The sequence below is a fragment of the Fulmarus glacialis genome, unplaced genomic scaffold (genome assembly GCF_000690835.1).
Source record: "Fulmarus glacialis isolate BGI_N327 unplaced genomic scaffold, ASM69083v1 scaffold11428, whole genome shotgun sequence".
NCBI lineage: Eukaryota > Metazoa > Chordata > Aves > Procellariiformes > Procellariidae > Fulmarus > Fulmarus glacialis.
In genome coordinates this window covers 37,135-57,458 of record NW_009228998.1, presented here as the reverse complement: position 1 = coordinate 57,458, position 20,324 = coordinate 37,135, and the positions used below count along the sequence as shown (strand labels likewise).

At 43.1% G+C, this 20,324-nt stretch overlaps 1 protein-coding gene across 1 annotated transcript in view; it reads right to left on the bottom strand.

The window, feature by feature from the left end:
* Positions 1-2,359: 2,359 nt before the first annotated feature.
* Positions 2,360-20,324, bottom strand: part of LOC104081082 (arginine-glutamic acid dipeptide repeats protein-like) — a 54,603-nt gene continuing 36,638 nt past the window's right edge. The window contains 13 exon segments of the mRNA XM_009583688.1: positions 2,360-2,995; positions 4,060-4,240; positions 4,677-4,823; positions 8,040-8,763; positions 10,011-10,224; positions 10,632-11,451; positions 11,454-11,755; positions 11,757-11,998; positions 12,925-13,038; positions 14,507-14,668; positions 15,905-16,104; positions 16,878-16,970; positions 19,154-19,316. Coding sequence (XP_009581983.1) covers positions 2,962-2,995; positions 4,060-4,240; positions 4,677-4,823; positions 8,040-8,763; positions 10,011-10,224; positions 10,632-11,451; positions 11,454-11,755; positions 11,757-11,998; positions 12,925-13,038; positions 14,507-14,668; positions 15,905-15,982 — 3,018 coding nt within the window. The 5' untranslated portion in view covers positions 15,983-16,104; positions 16,878-16,970; positions 19,154-19,316 and the 3' untranslated portion in view covers positions 2,360-2,961.

Here is a 20,324-nt window from a genome sequence, read left to right as displayed (position 1 = left end):
AGAAGTCACGATTTCTGGGTTTCTACTCTGTTTACACTGTGTTATCCCATGGCAAACTACTCATATATACATTAAGCTTCAAGATATATATAAATGTAGCAGTCAGAATGTACACTCTGCTTTAACGGTGCAGTGAAACAAGCTCAACCATGACGACATAGAACAAGAGAGACGTTTCAAAAACACTAAAGCAAAATTAAAAAATAAACTTTCAAAACATAGGAAAAATAAGAGAGATTTCTTAAAGAAAATCAAAAGGTCTGGGTTGTTTTAACAGGGCATCAAACACCAAGATGGCTTCAAAAACCACTGCATGTAAAGTTGTAGTTAATCGCTGGTCTAAAATGGAAGAATTTCAGTCCTTATTTGCTGAATGATGTGAACAAAAAAAACTCCCACAAATTATCAGAATGCTTTTCGGAGGGGGGAAAAAAAAAAAGAGAAAAGAAAAAAAAAAGAGATCAATGAATAGCTTTTGAATAGACCGCAAACTTCAGCTGAAAAAGAAAAACCACAGAGAGAGGACCATGGAAAGCAATTAGCTTTGTTTTTTTCCTTAAGAAGAAAAATAGCTAAAAATAACAGCAAAAGAGAAGGATCAGAAGAAATGGCTGAAGTGCCTGAACTCCCCCAAACTCCCAAATTCCACATGGTAAAAACAAGGAGGGGAGGTTTAACTGAAATGTGCCTAATTAGACCTTTAAAGTAATCTGAGGCACTCTCTCTGCTGAGCAGACTGATCTTACTAGCTATTCCACTGTTACCAAAAGTAAAAAATGTTACTCAGAATAAAACCATTTCACCTGATCACTGCAGACAGCGACTGAAGGCATTGACTGAAGAAGACTTTACCATCCTCGATTTTAGATTGACCTCATGGTTTCCAAATCTCAGAAACACTAGCTGTTCCTCCTAATACCTTCACAGAGAGTTCAAATATAGCAGATGGAACTGATTAAATGCTATTGCAGTTCTTTAGCACTGAGAAATCTGGAATGGAGGACAGAAAAAAAGGAAGATCAACATCAGCTGAAATAGTTCTCCTCTCTCTCCTATACACTCTTGCCTCAAGTGCACCTAGAATACCCCGATGCATGTTTTTAATCAGTAAATTGGGGTTACTAACTGTCCGACAGTAATCTTTGGGCACTGACACCGTTTTGAGACCCATGAAGTGGATAAAGCACTATGAATGCCACGCCTTCCATCAGAATGTATGATCAACTACAAGTTTATCAAACATGGCTCAGTACAGTCCTATGACACAACCACCACACTGAACAGTCTACAACAGCAGAGAGAGAGCGCTCGTGAGTTAAGAGAGAGAATGGGGGGAAGTTATGCACCAGCAGAAAAAATGGCCAGCAGATTCAGATGTCTGTTGGTTGCATCACCCTCTGCTCTGGCAAAGAAAACCCATGGCAAAACAGTGAAAAAAAAAATCTGCCTAGACAGTAAGCAGAGCTGTCTCCAAAATAATGCTCACTGGCCTTCTGTGTATTCCTCTCCTTTTACCATCCACATGGGAACTAGCCAACAGGAGTTATTCTGCATGGGCCTGTTGTGTTGGGAGTCAGTAAATGTTATTGTCCATATATCCGGTTAATCCCAAAGCAGTAAGTTCCTGAGATACAGAACACTGGTGGCAATTAAAAAGTTTTTGCTTACAAAAACAAAACTAAAACAGTCAAAGAGAAATACAGACTGGTCTTTGCAAAACAGCTTTAAGAACACTAACTGAGTTGCCTATCCACTTTCCTTAAGAACATATCAAACATAAGAGGCCAGAAAGAGCACGTCCTCCAAAAATATGCACATGCATACAAAATTCTGGCTGTACTAGTTTGAGCCACGGAACATTTTTAAAAAGAGATTTTAGAACAGATTATTTCTCTGAACCTTTGCCTAAAGTCTAAAACCAATGTATTAGATTAAGTTTCAAAAGGTAATAGGAAAGAAGTGTATTATGGCCACACTGAAAATTAACCCTTGAAGTAGGCATCAAAAGGGTAAGCTGGTTCCAAGGGACACCTGTACTGCTGAGAAACCCAACTCAACAGAAATCATCTGCAGAACAGAGATGTAACACTAACAAAAAAACCCAACAAACCCAAACAAACCAAAAAACCAAGAACAGAAACAGTCATTTGCAACATTATCCCTGCAACTCCCTTTAATGCTTATTGTTGATATCAAACCAAATTTCAAGCTTTTACCCATTTGAAATTATTGATACCCATCATTCCCTTTAATTAAAGGGATAACTATATATATATATTTTATTAAAAAATCAACTCTGTATTCTGTCAATACCAGGTAGGAATTCACAATTTGTGATGTTACTGAAAATCAAGATAAAGGTTTCTGGAGTTTTGTTTTGTTTTGTTTCTCCCCTCTACCCAAAAAAGTTATTTACAGACTTAAAAAGCCATGCTGCAGAACTGAGCTCTCTTTAAAATTATGAAGATTTCCTACAATGTATTAAAATAAAAGTAGATTTTTATTATTATAGCACTTGGATTCAGAGCTTGTTATGTCACCTACTTGCAATCCTTGTTTTTTTTAAAATAGCTATAGATGCATTGAGTGTCTCTTCACGCACAGTGACTTGTGTTGTGAACCTGATTCTAGCACCTACTCAAAACAAACTAGTAAGAAGAAAAAAAAAAAAACAAGATTGCAGGAAGTTCTCTGAATATTCCACACAGTCCTGTATTTTCAATAGGCTTCTGAATACGTTGTCATGCAGGGAGACCCACACCAGTCTTGAGAAATCTTCTCTACAAATGAACACTATGCTGATAAGTCTCTACTTGTTGGGTGGTTGTTTCTGTTTTAAATATATAAAGAAATCTTTATAAGATATTCTTTTCCTTTTGTAGCTCTTATTGTATGTAAAAATGTTCCACTCCTTCCCAAGGACTGGGGTTTCCATAGCCAGCATTACAAATAAATAATTTATTACAACTGTTTGTCGCCTTCTTTCTTCAGTCGACTGAAAGAGAAAGAAAACTCATTTTAACAAAACGAAGGAGGTGTCATGACACTTCAGAGATAGCCTGCCTTCCTGCTAACCTCACCTGAGTGCCCTGAAGGGAACAGAGGTTGCAGCAGGACTTGTGAGCTTTCAGCACAAAAATGAGAGCCATTGTAAGAGCAGTGATAACACGGACTGTTGTGGGAGGAAGCGATGACCTTTTGCTACGAAGCGCTCCTCACACGTGAGTGAGATCACTAGTGCCAGCTCATCGCAGTAGCTTTATCTGCAGTTGCAGATAGGACAGGCAGACTGGCTGCCCCCACGGCACAAGGCCAGCAGGCAATTTTGGATAGCAGAAGCAAGGACTGAAACATCAGAGTAAAGCAGTGCAAGGCAGATGTTTAATATGCTGCTTCCTATATATCCTCGCTACCCACAGACATGCGGAATGACCCTTGCTAGGTGCTGGGGCTTTTTCTTCTTAGCTGACATATTGTCAGTGGTCATGGCCAAACAAGTGTCACATAAGGTAGTGTGTCACATAAGGTAGGCCAAGAAGAGAACCACTCTACTATCAACATCATATAGCATTCTGGGGAGAAAGAACTCGCACGATTCGTCTAGGTGTTCTCAGCTGGTAATGCAGGATCCCTATTATTCACACATTTCAAATCCTATTGCCTTTAGTCATGTCTTAAGATTTATTGAATTCCTCCCCTCTTCTCATTCATAAAGCTTTTACCCACCCTCCTCCACTCTTCTCAAGGAAGAGAGAGAGATGTGGAAGCAGCAATCGTCGTATCACACTGAAAACCCCCATCAGAGGTAATTCTGCAATGTAAGACTCAGCTAGTCTACATCCTGTGCCAATAATTTGGACCTGGTTTCCAATTTGCCCTATCACCTATGCCCAAATTAGGTCTTAAGACAGCTTCACCATCTTCCCTAACTGCATCAGGACAGTAACTCAGCACACAGCAGAAAGGCAGTAATTCGCAAGAAAAAAGATGGAATGTGGAGAAAGATGAAGGAAGCCGTAGCACCCCCGAGTCTCCAAAAGCCTTCATTGCACCTCTCACCTGTAATAATCTTCCTGACTCGGTAGATGACCACCATGCATGTGAGGATGCCCATGCAACCACTGCTGCTCCATTGCCAGTCTTTGCAGCTCTGCTGACTGGGCATGCATGGCCTGCAGTTGGTGGGCTGCTGACATAGGAGGTGGAATGGCACCAGGCAGATCTCGTGGATAAGGAGTACCTAAGAGAGAGTTGCCCATTTTTAGACACTTGTTTGCTAGGAGGTCTGCAGAGAGTTGTCCCATGAAGCTTTTTTTTTTTTTTTTTTTTAAAAACAAACCAACCAACCTTTGGGTGGAACCTAAGTTACAGCTCAATTCCACCAACTCCCCTCCCAAGAAATGCTAAGACCCAGAAGAAAAGATGACAGTTCAGATCAAGAGCCAACCTTTGTAAAGTAACATAAAATGCTCTCACCAAAGACTGGATGTCGGAGCATTTCATGCTCATGAGGTGGCTGCCCTAGCAATGGGTTGGGGATGGTCCCAGGTGGGTAAGGAAAACGTGCCAAATGGGGTCCAGCTGCCTCCCCTCCCAAGAAATGCTAAGACCCAGAAGAAAAGATGACAGTTCAGATCAAGAGCCAACCTTTGTAAAGTAACATAAAATGCTCTCACCAAAGACTGGATGTCGGAGCATTTCATGCTCATGAGGTGGCTGCCCTAGCAATGGGTTGGGGATGGTCCCAGGTGGGTAAGGAAAACGTGCCAAATGGGGTCCAGCTGCTAAAGGATCCACCAGCGGGTGAACAGGCCCGGCTGAACCTTTAAAAGAAGGAAAGAAAGCAAGCCATCAACTGCTTTGGGAAGCATCACTCACTGTTGGGAGATCAAAAGCCCTGTTAGACTTGAGCTGGATCAGCATTTGGCCTAACTGGCATGTAATTACCAGGAGCTTAGCTCCATCCAATTTGAAACCCGCTTTTCTATCTTCAAGTGACATCTGCTTTCCAAACAGTCTTAATTGTTAAAGTAACAACCCAGGGCTTTCAATTTCTACAGGAAAAAGAAATCCACCAAGCGGTAGGGGGGGGAAAAAAAGTGTGAAAAAAGAAATCAAGTAACTAAAGTTTTCATTTTCAGACATTCCTTTCACACTCCCCCATATACATTGCAGCAGTGCTTGCTAATCAGACAGGCTCAGCCTAGCATAGGCAAATTGAGATGTTGCTGTGAAATCTGTTCAACAACTGGAGACTTAACAGAAATCCTGCTGCACACATCTGCTTTTACCTTTACTTAGCCTTGCAAGATCTCTCCCCTGTACAGATCTTTTTTTTTTTAATTGCTTATCATAATTACATTTTTTTACCACGTGTTCAGAGTGTAAACACATTGTCAAACACCTTAAGTGGACTCTGAAGAAAGCAATTTGCTCTTCAGTCTTTACCTCCCAGCCACTTGTTCCCACCTCCACCTACCACTGCTTGTTGGTACGCCTGCGCAACGGACTGGCCAGGGGAACAGGCCACTATTATCCCAACAAACAGAAAAGACACAAAGAGATAAAACCCAGCCAAAACCGTAAGCAGCTGCGCAAATCCACATTAGCTTTATTTTCAACTCCGTAGTGCTGCTATATGTGAGGACACCTCTTAATCCATGGATCTCTGGGCCAAATTTTACTACTTTGCTCTCCCAGGAAACTCCTGTTCTTAGCTTTTACAAGTTACTTCAAACATATTGCTACAAACGCAATTGTTTCAGTTGATTTTTCTGGAGATTCCTTGGAAATAAGCAATCCCATTTCTGTCTATCAGTGCAAGTGACTTGAATTACAGATCTGCTCCCACAAATAACCTGAGGAAGGAATATGCTCAACTCCAACAACTGAGAAAAAACCAAAACCATCAGAGAGAACTGTGGAATGCTTTACTGCAGCATTGTGACAGGGAAACAATGTGTTTTTCTTTAACTATCAATCTCTGACACCCAGCCTCTCTTTCTGAAGAAAACTCTGATCTCTTCACAACAAAGATGGTCAACATTTAGAAAAATTTTCCCCCAAATTCTCTATTTCCCCTTTGTACACATAAAATTGAAGAAAGGATCACTAGTGACATTTAGTAGAGAAGCACTTAAGCATCATTCTGACTTTACCAACACTACTTGATAGGCCAAAAGCTGGCAAAAACCTTTGTTTGCAAAAGATGACATTGTCACCATCCTTGTATGGAGAGGGACACCTGTAGGCAACCTCTCTGATGTCACTTTACCAGTATGATGAAAAAAAGACACCAGCAAAACGTGAAAAATACTCATCAGCTCATCTGACATCTCAGAACGTTAAGCTGTTAGCAGATTGCAGAGGAACCACAAATGAAAGGAATACAACACAGCTAACACAATTCTCCCTCGGCTGTTTTCTAGTCCACAGCCCAAATGTGTGGTCATTTCACACTCTATTCATCCCCACCCTAAGGGGACATGCAGGTTATACACTTCAAGGCCTTACCCACCTATGGAGCTACTCTGGAGCAAGAACTACTTGGAGACACTCAAGAGCCCCTAACTGTATTTTAACCTGGTATCCAAGATTAAAGCCAAATCACTTTTCAAATACAGGTAAGAGACTTGACACTGAATTGACTTGCCTTTGTTGGCAGCAGTCTCTCATTAGACTGAGAATGAGAACGTACTAGCCGTATTTTTGTCCAGAACAAATATCTAGAGTATCTAGACTTACCTGCACAGAGGGGTAAGTGACTTACCTGACAATAGAATCCTTGTATAGACACGATCTATGACAAATTTCTTCTGATATCAATGGGGTATGCAAACCTGCCTCAAATTGAACCAATTTGTAATTTGTGCACCGTCTCAATCAAGTCCACAGCTGACAGCTTTAAGAATGCTGATATTCAGCGCTATCATCTTCTACCTGTAACTTCCCGCCCCTTAACAATCTCACAAGACCCTGCTGATTTCCTTGCTATACAATTTGGCTTCTGCAACAGCACTCAAATTCCTTCCAAACTCCAAAAAGCAGACCTCCCAGCTACATTTAATGCATATTGCTCCAAGGCAAAGTATGCTATATTTGCTTGCACAAACACTACATTTGTAGCCAGCTGCACCAGAAGCTGCACTTTAAGTACTTGGACTTTTTTTTTTCCCTTACTTAGCAGCTACTGCACCTGGTGCCTTGCTTGCTATGTCCTCTCCAGTCTGCCACCAGAAAATCAGAAAAATTCTGCTTAGTGCCTCATCTTCCAGACTCCAGGTTCCAGATTCCAGACTTCTAGAGGAGTAACCACGTAGCCTGCTTCAGAAATGAGCATTTTTGAGACTCTTAAATATTTTTGGGAAAAGAATTTCCACACGTAAGAATACACTGTAGCTAAAAAGATGCCAACCCATAAATTTAGATGGTTCTTATGAGAATTGTGACAGAGAATTTCAGCTCAACTAAAGCCAGATGGTTGGCATGTCAAACGGCTGAGGAGATGAAGCCTTTCTCTCCTAATTTTTTTTTCAGCTCCTATATGGAAACACCAGCTTCAGCTCCTTTCCAGCTCTAACTCATAACATAACAGCCATTAGCATTAGCAGTGTTACCAGTTCCATGGCATCTCTCCTAGTGAATTCCCTTCACCCAATGGAGTCTCCACCTGTACACCAGACACCACTGTAAGGTGGTCCTCTAGGACTCCAGCACTTTTAAAAATAAAAAAACCCCACAACAAACCAGCAAATCTTTTCCAGCGATAGTGTGCAGTCTCTATGAAGATCGCTGTACCGTTACCATCATTTACTTTATCACTGTTACTGGTCCACCCTCCCAAAAAATAATTGTTTGCATTTCAGTTATCACAACCTTATACAGTACAGAAGTCCCATCATATACAAGAAAACAGGGATTTTGCTACTTGAGTTCCAGAGTCTCAGTCTGCCTTTGTTGGGGGTTTTGGGTAGACTGCTGCTAACAGCTCATGAGAGAGGCTCCCTAGGAAACTGCCTAGCCCATCTCCCTGGGCTCACCTTGATGTAAGGGATCCTGCTGATGTAGGTGTAAATGCGAGTGTATGTGTGAATGTTGGTGATGGTGAGGCGTGACGTTGAACATCTGGAGCCGTGCCAATGGGTCATTTGTCAGCGATGCCATCCGCTCAGCGTGTATTCTCTCTGCTGCCAGTCTGTCAGGGTAGCTCATTTCAGGCCGTAACTGTGGGCCTGCCAGTGCAAGTCTCTCTCTTTCAAGGGGATTCAAACCCGGATGGAAGGAAGCAAATGGGTGAGGTCCTGCTGTTGGGGGAATAGTCAGTGCACCATGCCTGGCAAAATGCTCCATGGGGTTAGTAGCTGGGTGCAGTGCATCTAGCTCTGGGGGCTTCACCTCAAAGCCAGGTTTCATCCTCTCTCTCAACTCCCTTTCCCGGATTTCTCGCTCTCGGATTTCCCGCTCTCGCAGCTCTCGTTCCCGAATGGTGGGATCCACATTGTAGAGGCCAGGCATATGGTAGGCCAGAAGTGGATCAGTAGGGTTTAGGGGGACAAAGAAGGGATGATTACGGTTTGTTGGCGACATGACATGAGGACGGGCATATTCACTTAGTGTTCGTAAAGCAGGTGTATCTGGACCAATGTAAGGTGGTACAGCAGCAATGGTCGTCGGTGGAGGTTCGAATGAAGGTCTCATATGTGCTGGCCCACTGAGCTGAGACTCTCCAAGACGGCCTTCATGGGAGGAGCTGGATACCTTCTGCTGCACAGAATGGGGGAAGAGAATTTTAGTTCAACACACTTGGCTTAAAAACACAGCAGGCACACACTTCCCTTCTTGTGCTTCAAGCTCTAAGAAGAAGTTAAGTTCGGCCCGCCTAGGCTCGCGACTCCCGCAGTTGTGTGCTCCAATGTGGTTTGGGGAAGAACTGGATTCTGTCTATCCTGTAGGCCAGAAGATAACTACTTTGTAGTGGCAGCCTCAAAGCTACACTAACTGCTTTACAGCTGGTAGAGCAGCAACTAGTTGGTACATGTCACAGCTATGGGCAACAGCTGGCTGGTACATGTCACTACAGACCACCAGTCTTGTTTGCAGTGTGTTCTTCCTCTCCTCTCCACACTCACTTGTATCCTAAAACTTATTAAACCCAAGGAGACTCCTCTCCACGATGTGCAACACAACAAATTCCACTCCTTTCACATCAGGACTTTGCATCCCGCTCTCCCGTCCCGTACAAGGGCAGCACAGCACTTCTGGAGAGGGCAATAAGCACATTTTACCCATGCCCAAGGATCCCTATCCCCAAAATAAAGCAAAGTCCCCACACATGACGCATGGAGAGATGCTACATCCTGACTTTTATAATGCTACAGAAACACGTGGCTATGATTCAGATCTCTGAAATGCACCATGGAATAAGAAGACTTTAGTACCTTCTTTTTCAGCATCAGAAATGTATTACGAACCTACCATTTCTGTGGACCCAGAAGTAATCATTCCTTTCCGACAGGCCACAGAAAAATGCATTAGTTGCACTGGCTCTTTATACTGAGACTGGCGTTTGGGTCTCCCCGCAAAAAAAGTTAATTAAGTTTACTTCCAATTTAAAAAGCCTTCAGATCCCCTTTTTCCAGCAGACAGCACTCTTGTGCCTGCACAGTAGTACAAGGCACATAAAGGCATTCACTATATCTGCACAGAGTGCTTTTCTACTGCACGTAAATGTAAATACGCGGCCTAGTTATCCCCAGCTGCACTGGCTTCCCGCACATCAGAAACGGACCAGGAGTAGAAACTCTCCATTTCCTTTAAAGAGAAGAAAGGCACAGGCAGGCCAGCTCATAGCTGGTTGGCTTTCACTTAACGCACAAGGCTCCTATATTCACAAATACCTGATTGCACATGCATTAAAGCGCTTCTGGGGATTTGCATTCTGTAGTCACCATCCAGGTCAGACCCTACCATGCCAACTCCCTTAAACAGCTCTTAGCTACAAATAAACCTACCGCAGCTCTTTCTGCTTCTCTTTCACGCTCCCGCTCCCTCTCTCTTTCCTTCTCTTTTTCTTTTTTTTCTTCTCTGGCTTTCTGCTCTGCTTCTCTTTTGGCCTTTTCAATGGCCTCTTCTCTCTTCTTGGCCAGTTTCGATCCTGCCAGAGGCATGAAGTATAAGTCTGCTCTTGAGCATGAATTGTAGCCACGGTCCAGGTGCTTATAGAACCTGAAAGAAACAAAAGCCAAAGACCTTAGCCCTGTGAAAGATGCAAGAGTCTGGGATTTAAGAGCTGTATGTCAAAAACCAGAAAGTATCACTCTACACTTACACAGCAGCACTACCAGCTTCCCTGAAAGCCGTGAGAAAATTTATTGTACCACATTACTCCACAGACAAGCGGAGTATAAAACCCCTCTCACAATTACAAACTGTAATGCCCTGTCTGAATATGCTGGCTGAAACAGCATCTTTCCAGAAAAACAGAGCAAATTCATGCTAGAAAGAGAGGCTGACAAGGTGCACATGTAAAATGCACTCAGCTCCCACAGGAGCTCATTTCCCAGCTTTTGCGAGTGCTCTGCTACACAATAAACCAGAGCACACTAAGGAAGCACTGCTGACAACCTCCATACCTGGCTGATTGACTAGCATGACTCGGTGTATCCACCACAGTAGGTTCTGGTGATGGACTTCTGGGTGGAGGGGGAGGGCTTTCTGGTTCCTCAGCTTCATCTGGAACTTCTTCTTTGATCTGAATAGGTGGTAGCGTGCAGGCTGTCACCACTGGCACATTTCCACTAGAAGCTGCTGATGTGGAGATGGAAGTCTGAAGTGGGATGCCGGGCACAGTGGGTGGTGTGGAAGTGGAGGGGCAAGAAGGAGGGGTGATGGAAGGTGGGCCTCCTGGGGCAAACGGATGCTGAGAAAAGGGGGGCTGGGAGGATACCTGATGGAGTCCAGATGGGGGGTGATTAGCGGGTGGGGGAAGGCTCTGACTCTGTGTCAGTACAGGAGGCTGGGCTTGCGAAGACTGCAGTGGTTGGCTTTGAGGCATCAGCTGCAAAGGAGGAGGGTGTGCAGACGGGGGATGATGAGTTGAGAGGGAGCTCAGAGGTTTTAAAGCAGGTGGTGGAGGTAAGTTGGAGTTCATCGAGAATGGAGAAGGACCAGAGAGATGAGGAGGGTGCTTGTGGGATGGAGCAGTGGGGAGCTGAGGGATTGGGGTAGTAGGGGGAGGTTTGATATGAGGCATGGCCATGGGTGCAGGGGGCAAGGGCTGCTCCCGTGGAGGCTGAGCCTGCTGCAGTGAGGTTGCAGTCGGCAGGACAGGCTGCGTCACCTGAACCTGGAGAGCGGAGTGAGAATGAGACGGTGCTTGTGTCTGAAGGGGAACCTGAGACTGAGATGACTGAGTGGGGAGGGAAAACGGCTGGGAAGGTACAGGATTTTTTTTAGGGGCTGCGCCTGCAGGCTGTGAGGGGCAGGCTGGGCCTGACCGTGGAGCGGAGGCTGCGAGTGAGGCTGCGAAGAGGCAGGGGTGGGCTGGCTCTGCGACACACTCAGAGGCTGCAGGGGTGGGTGAGGCGATGGGAGTCTCTGCGGGTGCAAAGCAGGGGCCTGCTGTATGTGAGAGTGAGGAGGCGGTGGCGCAGGGGCCTGGGGCTGGCTAGGGGGCTGGGATGCTGATGGCGAGACCTGTGGTGGAGCTGAAGCAGCACTCGACACTGCTGGGAGCGATGCTGGTAACTGGGCTGATAGGTGTAGGTGTTTTTTTTCTCTGTGCCTGGAGCACTTGGGGCTGTGCCTGCAGCACTTGCTGTTGAGCAGATGAATCTGAGTCGCTCTCATTGTCTTGAGGGCTAGGGATGCTGGGTGACGTGCTCCGGTTATCCTGGTCAATGTCCTTGGGATCACTGCTCCCTTCGTCATTGACACTGCGGCTGTCAGAGCTCTCACCTTCACCCTCGCCCTCTGAGGGAGAGTTTGGCCTGCTGATCTCCTGCAGGGAGAGGGGGAAGAATAACCACCAAGCATGAGAAAACTGCACAAAGACGACTGCCGTAGGATTGCAACCTACTACACATGCTGTGCAAACACAAGTGCAAGTACCACCCTTTGAACCTCACAGGACTTAAAACAGCAGAGGCAACATAAATATCCAAAGGGAGTGTGCAAAGACAACGGAGCCAGGCTCTTTTTAGTAGCGTCCAGTGGCAACGGGCACAAACTGAAACACAGGAGGTTCTGCCTCAACATAGTGAAACACTTTCTCACTATGAGGGTGACCAAGCAATGGAACAGCTTGCCCAGAGAGGCTGTGGACTCTCCATCTTTGGAGATTTTCAAAAGCCATCTGGACATGGTCCTGGGTAGTTGGCTCTCGGTGGCCCTGCTTGAGCAGAGGGGGTGGACTAGATGACCTCCAGGTCCCTTCCAACCTCAACCATTCTGTGATTCTGTAATATGGAAAACTCAGTGCCAAAATTCCCAAATCCTGTGCACAGAGTGAACCTGGTCAGGTACATGGAGCTGAAAAGACATCCTAAAAGTATTTCAATTGAGCTTTGATACCATTAAATTAAGAGAACTCCAGTGGTAGTCTTCTAACTTGCCACAGAAGAGGAAAAAACAAATTCCATTTAAAAAAATTTGGGGGGAGGGGATAGAAAATAATGCAAGTATACTCCTATATGGTTGATATTCATCTTAAAACAAAAAAAAAGACTTCTGGACTTACCCCGTATCATTCCGCTGTTTTTCAACAGAAGGAACACATTATAATATGGCTTACTTTCCAGCCGCTGATTAAGTTACAATTTGCTGTGGCTTAAATTGATTTCATGTTTTTGGTTTGTTACCAGGTTTGCACGCCCTCCCACTCTCAAACCATTCTCCTAAGAGAAAATATTCCTCTGTGGGACTCACTTGAGTTTTGGATTTTTTGGCATTAGACCTGTCAGGTTCCTCTGTGTCAGAAGCTGCCTTTTCCCGCTGCCTCTTGGAGTTCTTGAGAGGAGAAGATACCTCTTCTTTTATCTTCTGCCACAAATGAAGCAGAACACAACAGTTACCAGCGATATAAATGAGAAAGTAAACTGAACGTATACCAGTGCCACTCTATTTAATACAAATAAATGAAAAGGGTTCCTATGGAGCAGGAGAACTGATCAGAAGTTGAGCATTTAACAACAATCCAATACGCATCTGTCCCTCTGTCCAATTTGCAGGGGAATCTGTTCTGGAGCTGCTGCTGTGTTCTGCCATCTGCCAGGAGCAGCTCCCAGAAGGCCTGCATCTACAGAATGCTCTAGCCACTCCCTCTGGAGGTCAAATTGAAGACGGAACCCAAAACAGACTGCAATTTAACTTCTGCAGACAGAAACCCAAGGAGCAGTTTGCACACAAACCCTGCACACATTTCGGACACAAGCTAGTAGGAAAAAGGAACGTCGAGTAAAGCATTCCTCATCATGCAGATGTGGTCTCGAGCTTTGAAAGTGAGGGAATATTTTAAACAAAGCAGTTGTCTTTCCATCTTCAGCTGTGCAGAATCAAGTCCATCAGGAACTCAGACCAGATCAACTGGCCCAGTATACTCTTCTAATAGAGACCAACACCAGTTGTTAACAGAGGATGGAGCAAGAATTTCTGCAGTAGACAAGCACAGGATAAGCCTCTTTCTACTACATTAAAGTCTTGCTTTACTCCTGATATTTTGAGAGGGATATTTTTATACCCCCTCAAATATAGGGCTAACAGTGAGTAGCTATTACGAGATTACTACCTTCTTTCATGGGCTGGGACAGCTTTATACATCACATAATTACCTAACCTAACTTCAAATTTTGCTAAGTTCTCAGTTTTATCATGTGAAAACTTGCTCCATACTACAGTTTTGACTCTTTTTTTTTTTTTTTAAAATTATTTTTAACTTGCTACTTCTCAATTTACACCGCTTAATGGCAACCCTTCCTGCTTCATCTGGCTTTGTTTCTTCAGTACTCTCTTGGAAAGGCACTTACTCATTTAAACAGACTAAACTGTCAGCTTTCTTTGAAAAATCAAGCAAATATACATACAGAAAAACAGTAACGGCAGTAGTCTCAATTGCTACATATTCATATTCCTTTGTAAACAAAGATTAAGTACTGCTTAAAAAAAAAAATCCCCAAAACTGTCTACTTGTCTCAAATACAGCATTTCTGATCTGTATTACTTCCATGAGTCTAATGCTTGCATTTGCATCTGAAATTGAAGGATTAATTCCTCATGAGAGCAGTAAGGTTATGTGGGTATACTTTAATGGTTTTTATCACTACACATCCTTATGTACAGGAACAAGGCATCAGTCAGATGCACCATTAAATTTTTTGCTTATCCACACAAGTAGGAATTTCTAAGTCACTGAGAGATTTCCCTGGCCTCCTAAAATCTGCATCTCATTTAGCTGATTGAAGAGGCCTCAGGTATCCAGTCCTAACACAAATGAAGAAAAGGAAAATTTTACCTTGGTAGACTTCTTCACTGAATCTGCTTTGCTGTCATTACTGGAGGTGCTGGCAGCGCTAGGAGAGTTGCGGCCACTGGAACGGATGTCTTCATTAATAGGTGAGGCTCTACCATCAGGGCTGGCTGGCTGCTTTTTACGACCACTACGTAGTGTAGACATCTATTTGTTTAACAGAAATAAAAGTATACCAAAGTCAGCATTTGTCCGACCTCTCTACTTTTTTGCCTTACATCAGAAGCATGGATGGAGCACTCCTGCTAAGAGCTCAAAAAATGAAAAACCAAAAGCATTTAGCATAGTAACAATTTTTCCGTAAAAGGAGGCAAATCCTTGATTTGTCTACTCAAAAACATTAAGGGCTGGTTATTTTATTTAGTAGTGTCTGCTAGGAATGACAGCATTAGAAAAATGTTCCAAAGCTGCTGCTGTTTGCATGCTAAATTTTCTTCATAAAACACATGCACGCATATTTATAAGCGTGCATACACACACAGTGAATGAGGCAGGTGACGACCCTCGTGTTCCATTAAAAAAAAAAAGTCTATCTGTTGGCATTCAAGCAGTCAAGACCAGTTTCTAAACCAACAGTTTCAATGTGCTCCTGCTATGCAATAAGGAATCACAATAGAGTATATTTCAGTAATTAATGCTGTCTCCCTCCCAGTTTAGCAGTTTTTTGGATGACTGGCTACCATAAAAACAATGAAGCCAACCTCACCTGACAGTGTAGCCTCAGAAGATACTTAGAAGCAATGGTCAAATCATCATGATCAGAAAGATGGAGAGGGGAGGGCAAGGATAAGAAATTTATCTGCTGCTTTCTATCAGCCAAAACCCAAAGCAAACATCACATTAACTAAAGCTGCTGTCAGTTCTCACAAGCGACTTGCGCACAGTAAGGCTCCCGGCATTTCACCCCGAGTAAAAACTCTGACCATAGGTGCAAACTACAGTTTTCTGTAGGGAAGAGATTTTAACTCCAGTAATACGAGGAGACCACATGAATAGCATTTAATTTTTTAAAACTCTTCCTTTAAAACAAGCCCAAGGGCTTACCTCTGACAGGATCCACCTGGAAGAAGGATACACACTAGGACTAAATCTGTAATGATACACTGGTCAAGGGGCCCCTTATGATGACAGTCCACTGCCAGTCATTAAAAACATGAAAATAAGTTTGACTAGAACTTGCAGAAGAGACATTTCTGCTCCTTTTTCCAAAGGAAACCTCAGCCTCAGCAAATCTCACACTTGCATACACAAATGCAGCAGCAGGCACATACCATGGCAAACAAGCAACACGGAGAAAGCATCATTTTAGAAGTGCAACTGCCTTTTTCCAGACAACACCTCATCTTTACAGAAGCTGCTGCAACGCAAGAGTGTTAAGCCTACCGAGCCTCGACTCCGCCTTGTCCTCATGCTATGCTTTCCACTGAGTCCATCATCTTCCTCTTTGACAGGCTTAAACATAAAGGGTGGAGGGTCTACAGGCTTCTCAATGGGTGGCAGCTCTCCGTATTTTTTGAAGTGAATGCGACAATCGGTGCACAGTAAAATGTTTTCTCGACCGCCGTGGTGCCAGTCCTTGGAGGCTTGGGATGGCAAAAGCAACAGCTTAGAAATGTACCAGATATTCAACACAAATACACTGCATTATTAAAAAAAGCACACAACAACCAGAAAAGCAGCTGCTTTTCTACAGGTAACAAAGTTGGAGAAATTTCTGGAAAACTTTGTCCTGTTCCAGGCTTAGTCTATGTTCCAGTGCACATCTTCAATATTCAATTTACAAACTGTTTACTTAAGCAACTTACAGCTTTGAAAACAAAGAAAGAAGCCTTATCTGCTCTACCTGGGAGGTAACAGGCAGCTATTATTCTCCAAAGCTGTGGTTTCTTAAAGTGAAGCGAGTGATGAACTTCTCATTTCCTTCCCTTCCCTATTTTGGGGCTCACACTTCCATGCTGTGCGTATGCCCAAATACCAGACACCCTTCAGGAATACCTACAGGAATAAGGCTGCCGCAGAAGAGATTTGGTGCAGCGTAAAGAAGTTTTGTGTGTGATAGTCACAGTCCAATATTGATTTTCTATATCACAAATGGATTATATAGATTATGGATTATGTAGATTTTTTCCTGTATAAATGCCTACCTCTCAGGATTCTCCTTTGTCACTGCAATATTAATTTGCAATGGCAAAGCATGATTAACTCTGCTAAGAATGCTGCATATTTTAGCTGATTCAATCCCACATTTTTTTTTGAACAGCTGTACATGCACACAAACTGCTCTTGCTTGAATGAACCTGCATTAAATAGGCAGTAGCAGAAAGGAGAGAAATACAGCAATGAATCAGGTGCATACTGGTTGTGAAGCAGTGACGACAGGCGTAGCCCTTCAGTTCCTGTTCACTGTCCTCGCTGTCAAAGTCATCTTCACTGGCCGAGCTCAAGTCCACTGAATAAGTAAAGGACAAGGGAAGAACAGGAAAATGGAAAAGAAAAACTCAGCAGGATTTTCTATTTCCTCCTACTTGGCTAAAATAACCATTAATAATAATAGTACTCACATAAATTTTGTGACTTCCTACAATCACCTTGCCTTGGACGGCCATTATTTCTGATTTTGCAAACTAAGCAAGGCCAGACCTGATCAGTCTACAGATTAAAGGAGGATTCCAGGAATGCACCAAGTGATACAATTCACAGAACTTTTGACTCAGTACACGGTACTTTTCCAATTAAGTTGTCATTCAAATACTGTTCATGCTTAGTTAGACAGGCTGTGTTCCAAAAGCACAATTTTCAAGAGAAAGGAAATTTATATCTCTAAAACCTGGTCAAATTTAAAAATCAAATATTCTATACCTAAATCCTACTTTACTAGATTCCACGGACAGATATTGTGGTGGCTTTTCTGGTTTTTATTTTGTTTCTAGACTTCATCTTCAAAACCAGATGGGGACTGCTGCTATGCTCTGTTAGACAGTGGCTATATTTAAGCCAAGAACTAGATATGTTTTGTGGGTGGAAGAAATGATGCTTGCATATAATGTGCCTGTTTGAAAAACGTTGTGATTCTTTTTGGATGAGAGGTACTACACGGATACTACCAGCTTTCCAATTCTTACTGCAAGCCTCCGTGAGAGTGTTAACCTGTGGCAAACTTACATTTCAAGAACGTCATGTTTCGAAGAAGTGGAGAATATAGAAAGAGTCCCTTTCCTTTGTGGCAAGCAATATATGGGAAATTAGCCGATTACAAGGCTGTGAGCTAAAAAGCACCATCTAAACCACTGAAAATCTGCAGATATCACAAAACTGTATCTTACCTCATCTTCTAAAACAACTCAGGATAAAATCCTTTCTTACTGAGAGTACTGCATTTTTCTAGCACCACTATAAATTCACAACATAACAGGTCTCTAATTTATCACAAGCAGAAAGCCTTGTGGCTTCTTTTGTTCGTATCTTTAATTAGAAAAGAAGTCCTTGATGCAAGAATACTGTTTTTCTAAAGGTTCCAAGAGGTATTTTGCAATACATGCAGGTTATACAGAGGGAGGGATTCCACAGTACTTGCCATTAGTGTTTCTCATCAACTCATTACCCTTCAAATTAACACCGGGCACTACCATAATTTCTACATAATTCTTGCAGGTGTTTAAACCCTGACTGCAAAATTGACACCAGGCTAGAACTAAATTGATTTTTATTCTCATCCTGCAAAATCCATATGGATGGGTCCTTCCAGCCACATGCACTCTGAAGTGCCAAGCATCTTGGATCGAGCTGTAGAGTCAAGATCCTCACTTCGTGTGCATACAGAAATCGGCAGTAAATCCTATGAATTTCAGCAAGGAGCAGCTAATAGCCCTTACCTTAGCTACCTAATACCCTCTCCAGAATTCTCTGTCCTGCCTGCTCACCACATCCTTTTCCTCCCCCATATTACTAAGATTCCGCCAATTTCTGCCTTCCACATAGTCCCTTTCCTTTAGAAGGCATGTGAAATGTGCTGGGTTTAGTCCATAGAAAGACTTAAAACCCACAGGTAACATAAGCCTTTTACCTAAGAATAAAAGTTTATACATCCACATACACATTACTCATCATAACCCTTTCTGATGCAGTACATTTCACTAGTTTGGGTAATTATTCTTTGTTTAGACACTTCTGCTTCAGTCAAGGCCAAAGTTCTTCCAAAATACATTAAGATACAACAGTGCTGGCTGCAGCACACTGTCTGAGATCAAGCAGAAGATATGGGTCACCAAGTAAGGATGAAAGGGACTTCCTTCCAACGGGATGAAGGACTTCCTTCTTTTTGCATTTTCTAATTCCCATTATTGTAGTAAGCCTGGAGAAAATACAACAGAAACCCAAGGAAAGAGTAGGGAAATTCAGTACCAGGGCAATGCTTCCATTCTTACAGGATGCTTTTATGTTTAAGAACTGCACAAAGCAACTGGTGATCAAAGACGCCTACCACATTCCAGCATAATGCTATAGGAACAGGAGAGGGCAACTGCCTGAACTGCATTTCCTTGCTTCATTCACTTGAAGGTACAGCACCATTACATTACTGTTGCTCCCTGCATCTAAACAAAGATAAATGCATTGCTTTTAGCTTCCACTTACAGAATTCACTGGAGGGGGGCCTGGAGGGAGTGTTGACTGGAGTGGAAGCAGTTCGAGTTTTAATTCTCCGAAACACAGCCTGTCTTCGATGCCTACGGTGGGCTCGAGAACTTGCTGCTTCAGGGGTTTTCTTCCAATAGTAATAGAAGGTGATTAGTTCTCCCTGCAAATACAGAAGGAGTATGTTAGAGGGGCATGCAAATCTGACTTGTCAGCTTTTTTCCTCCCTTTTGCTCTCTGTATGCGTGCACATGTATTTTTGTAGGAAGCTTCATGATGTATTTCAGCCAGACAAAAGAATTCTTTAGATGAGACAGAAAAAAAATCCTCATTACTTTTTGTTTGCTTTTGCAGGGGAGGAACCGAAGTAAATAAATGCCTTGTCACCCCTCTCCTCCTCCACTAGAAAAGGAAAGAGGTTGGGTAGGAAGTATCCAGCCTCCCCCGGGTGCTGCTGGCACTGCTGGTCTCGGCAATTCGGAAGGGGGTGCCCTTGCCTCGCCGTCAGCATCCTGCGCTCAGCTCCGGAGGCACCGCACCCCTGGAGGTACTACCTCTCGGTGAGTTGTCAGAACAAGTAACCGGTAACTGCTAAGAACTCTCTGGTGTTTACAGAAAGACTAAGGATCAATTCGAACAGATACTGCCATTTTGTCAACCTACGTTCTGCATACAGGTATTTTTAAATACTCCTGTTTAAGAAGCTAAAAGTTAAATAAAAACGTGTTCAATGAGAAGTCTATAACCATAACTCAATCCTACTACAGTAAATCGTGTTTTAATTTGAATATATATGCCCACATCTAAATTAATTAAGCAGTTAAAAGAGCACACCTAGAGAAATGAGTGATAATTTCACAGCATAATGAATCTGGCTTACATTCAAAAACTGGAGCAGCTGCCATTCAAACTAGCGGATGTAATGCCGAACTAAAGAACAGCATGTGGTTTTAATCTCTTTTCTCTTACTTTGAAACCCCATCATTTCCTGGCGACTTGTCTGCCTCTAAGGTAAAAGGTGTTGTTTCTTTCAAGTTGCAAGAGAAAAACGGAGAAGTTCTAACCAGCCCCTTGAAAAATCAACATCAGAACAAACATACCTGAATTGCCCACAAAAAGGGTTTCTTTGAACTGCATTTTATGTGATCAAATAACATAACCTCAGCCTGCT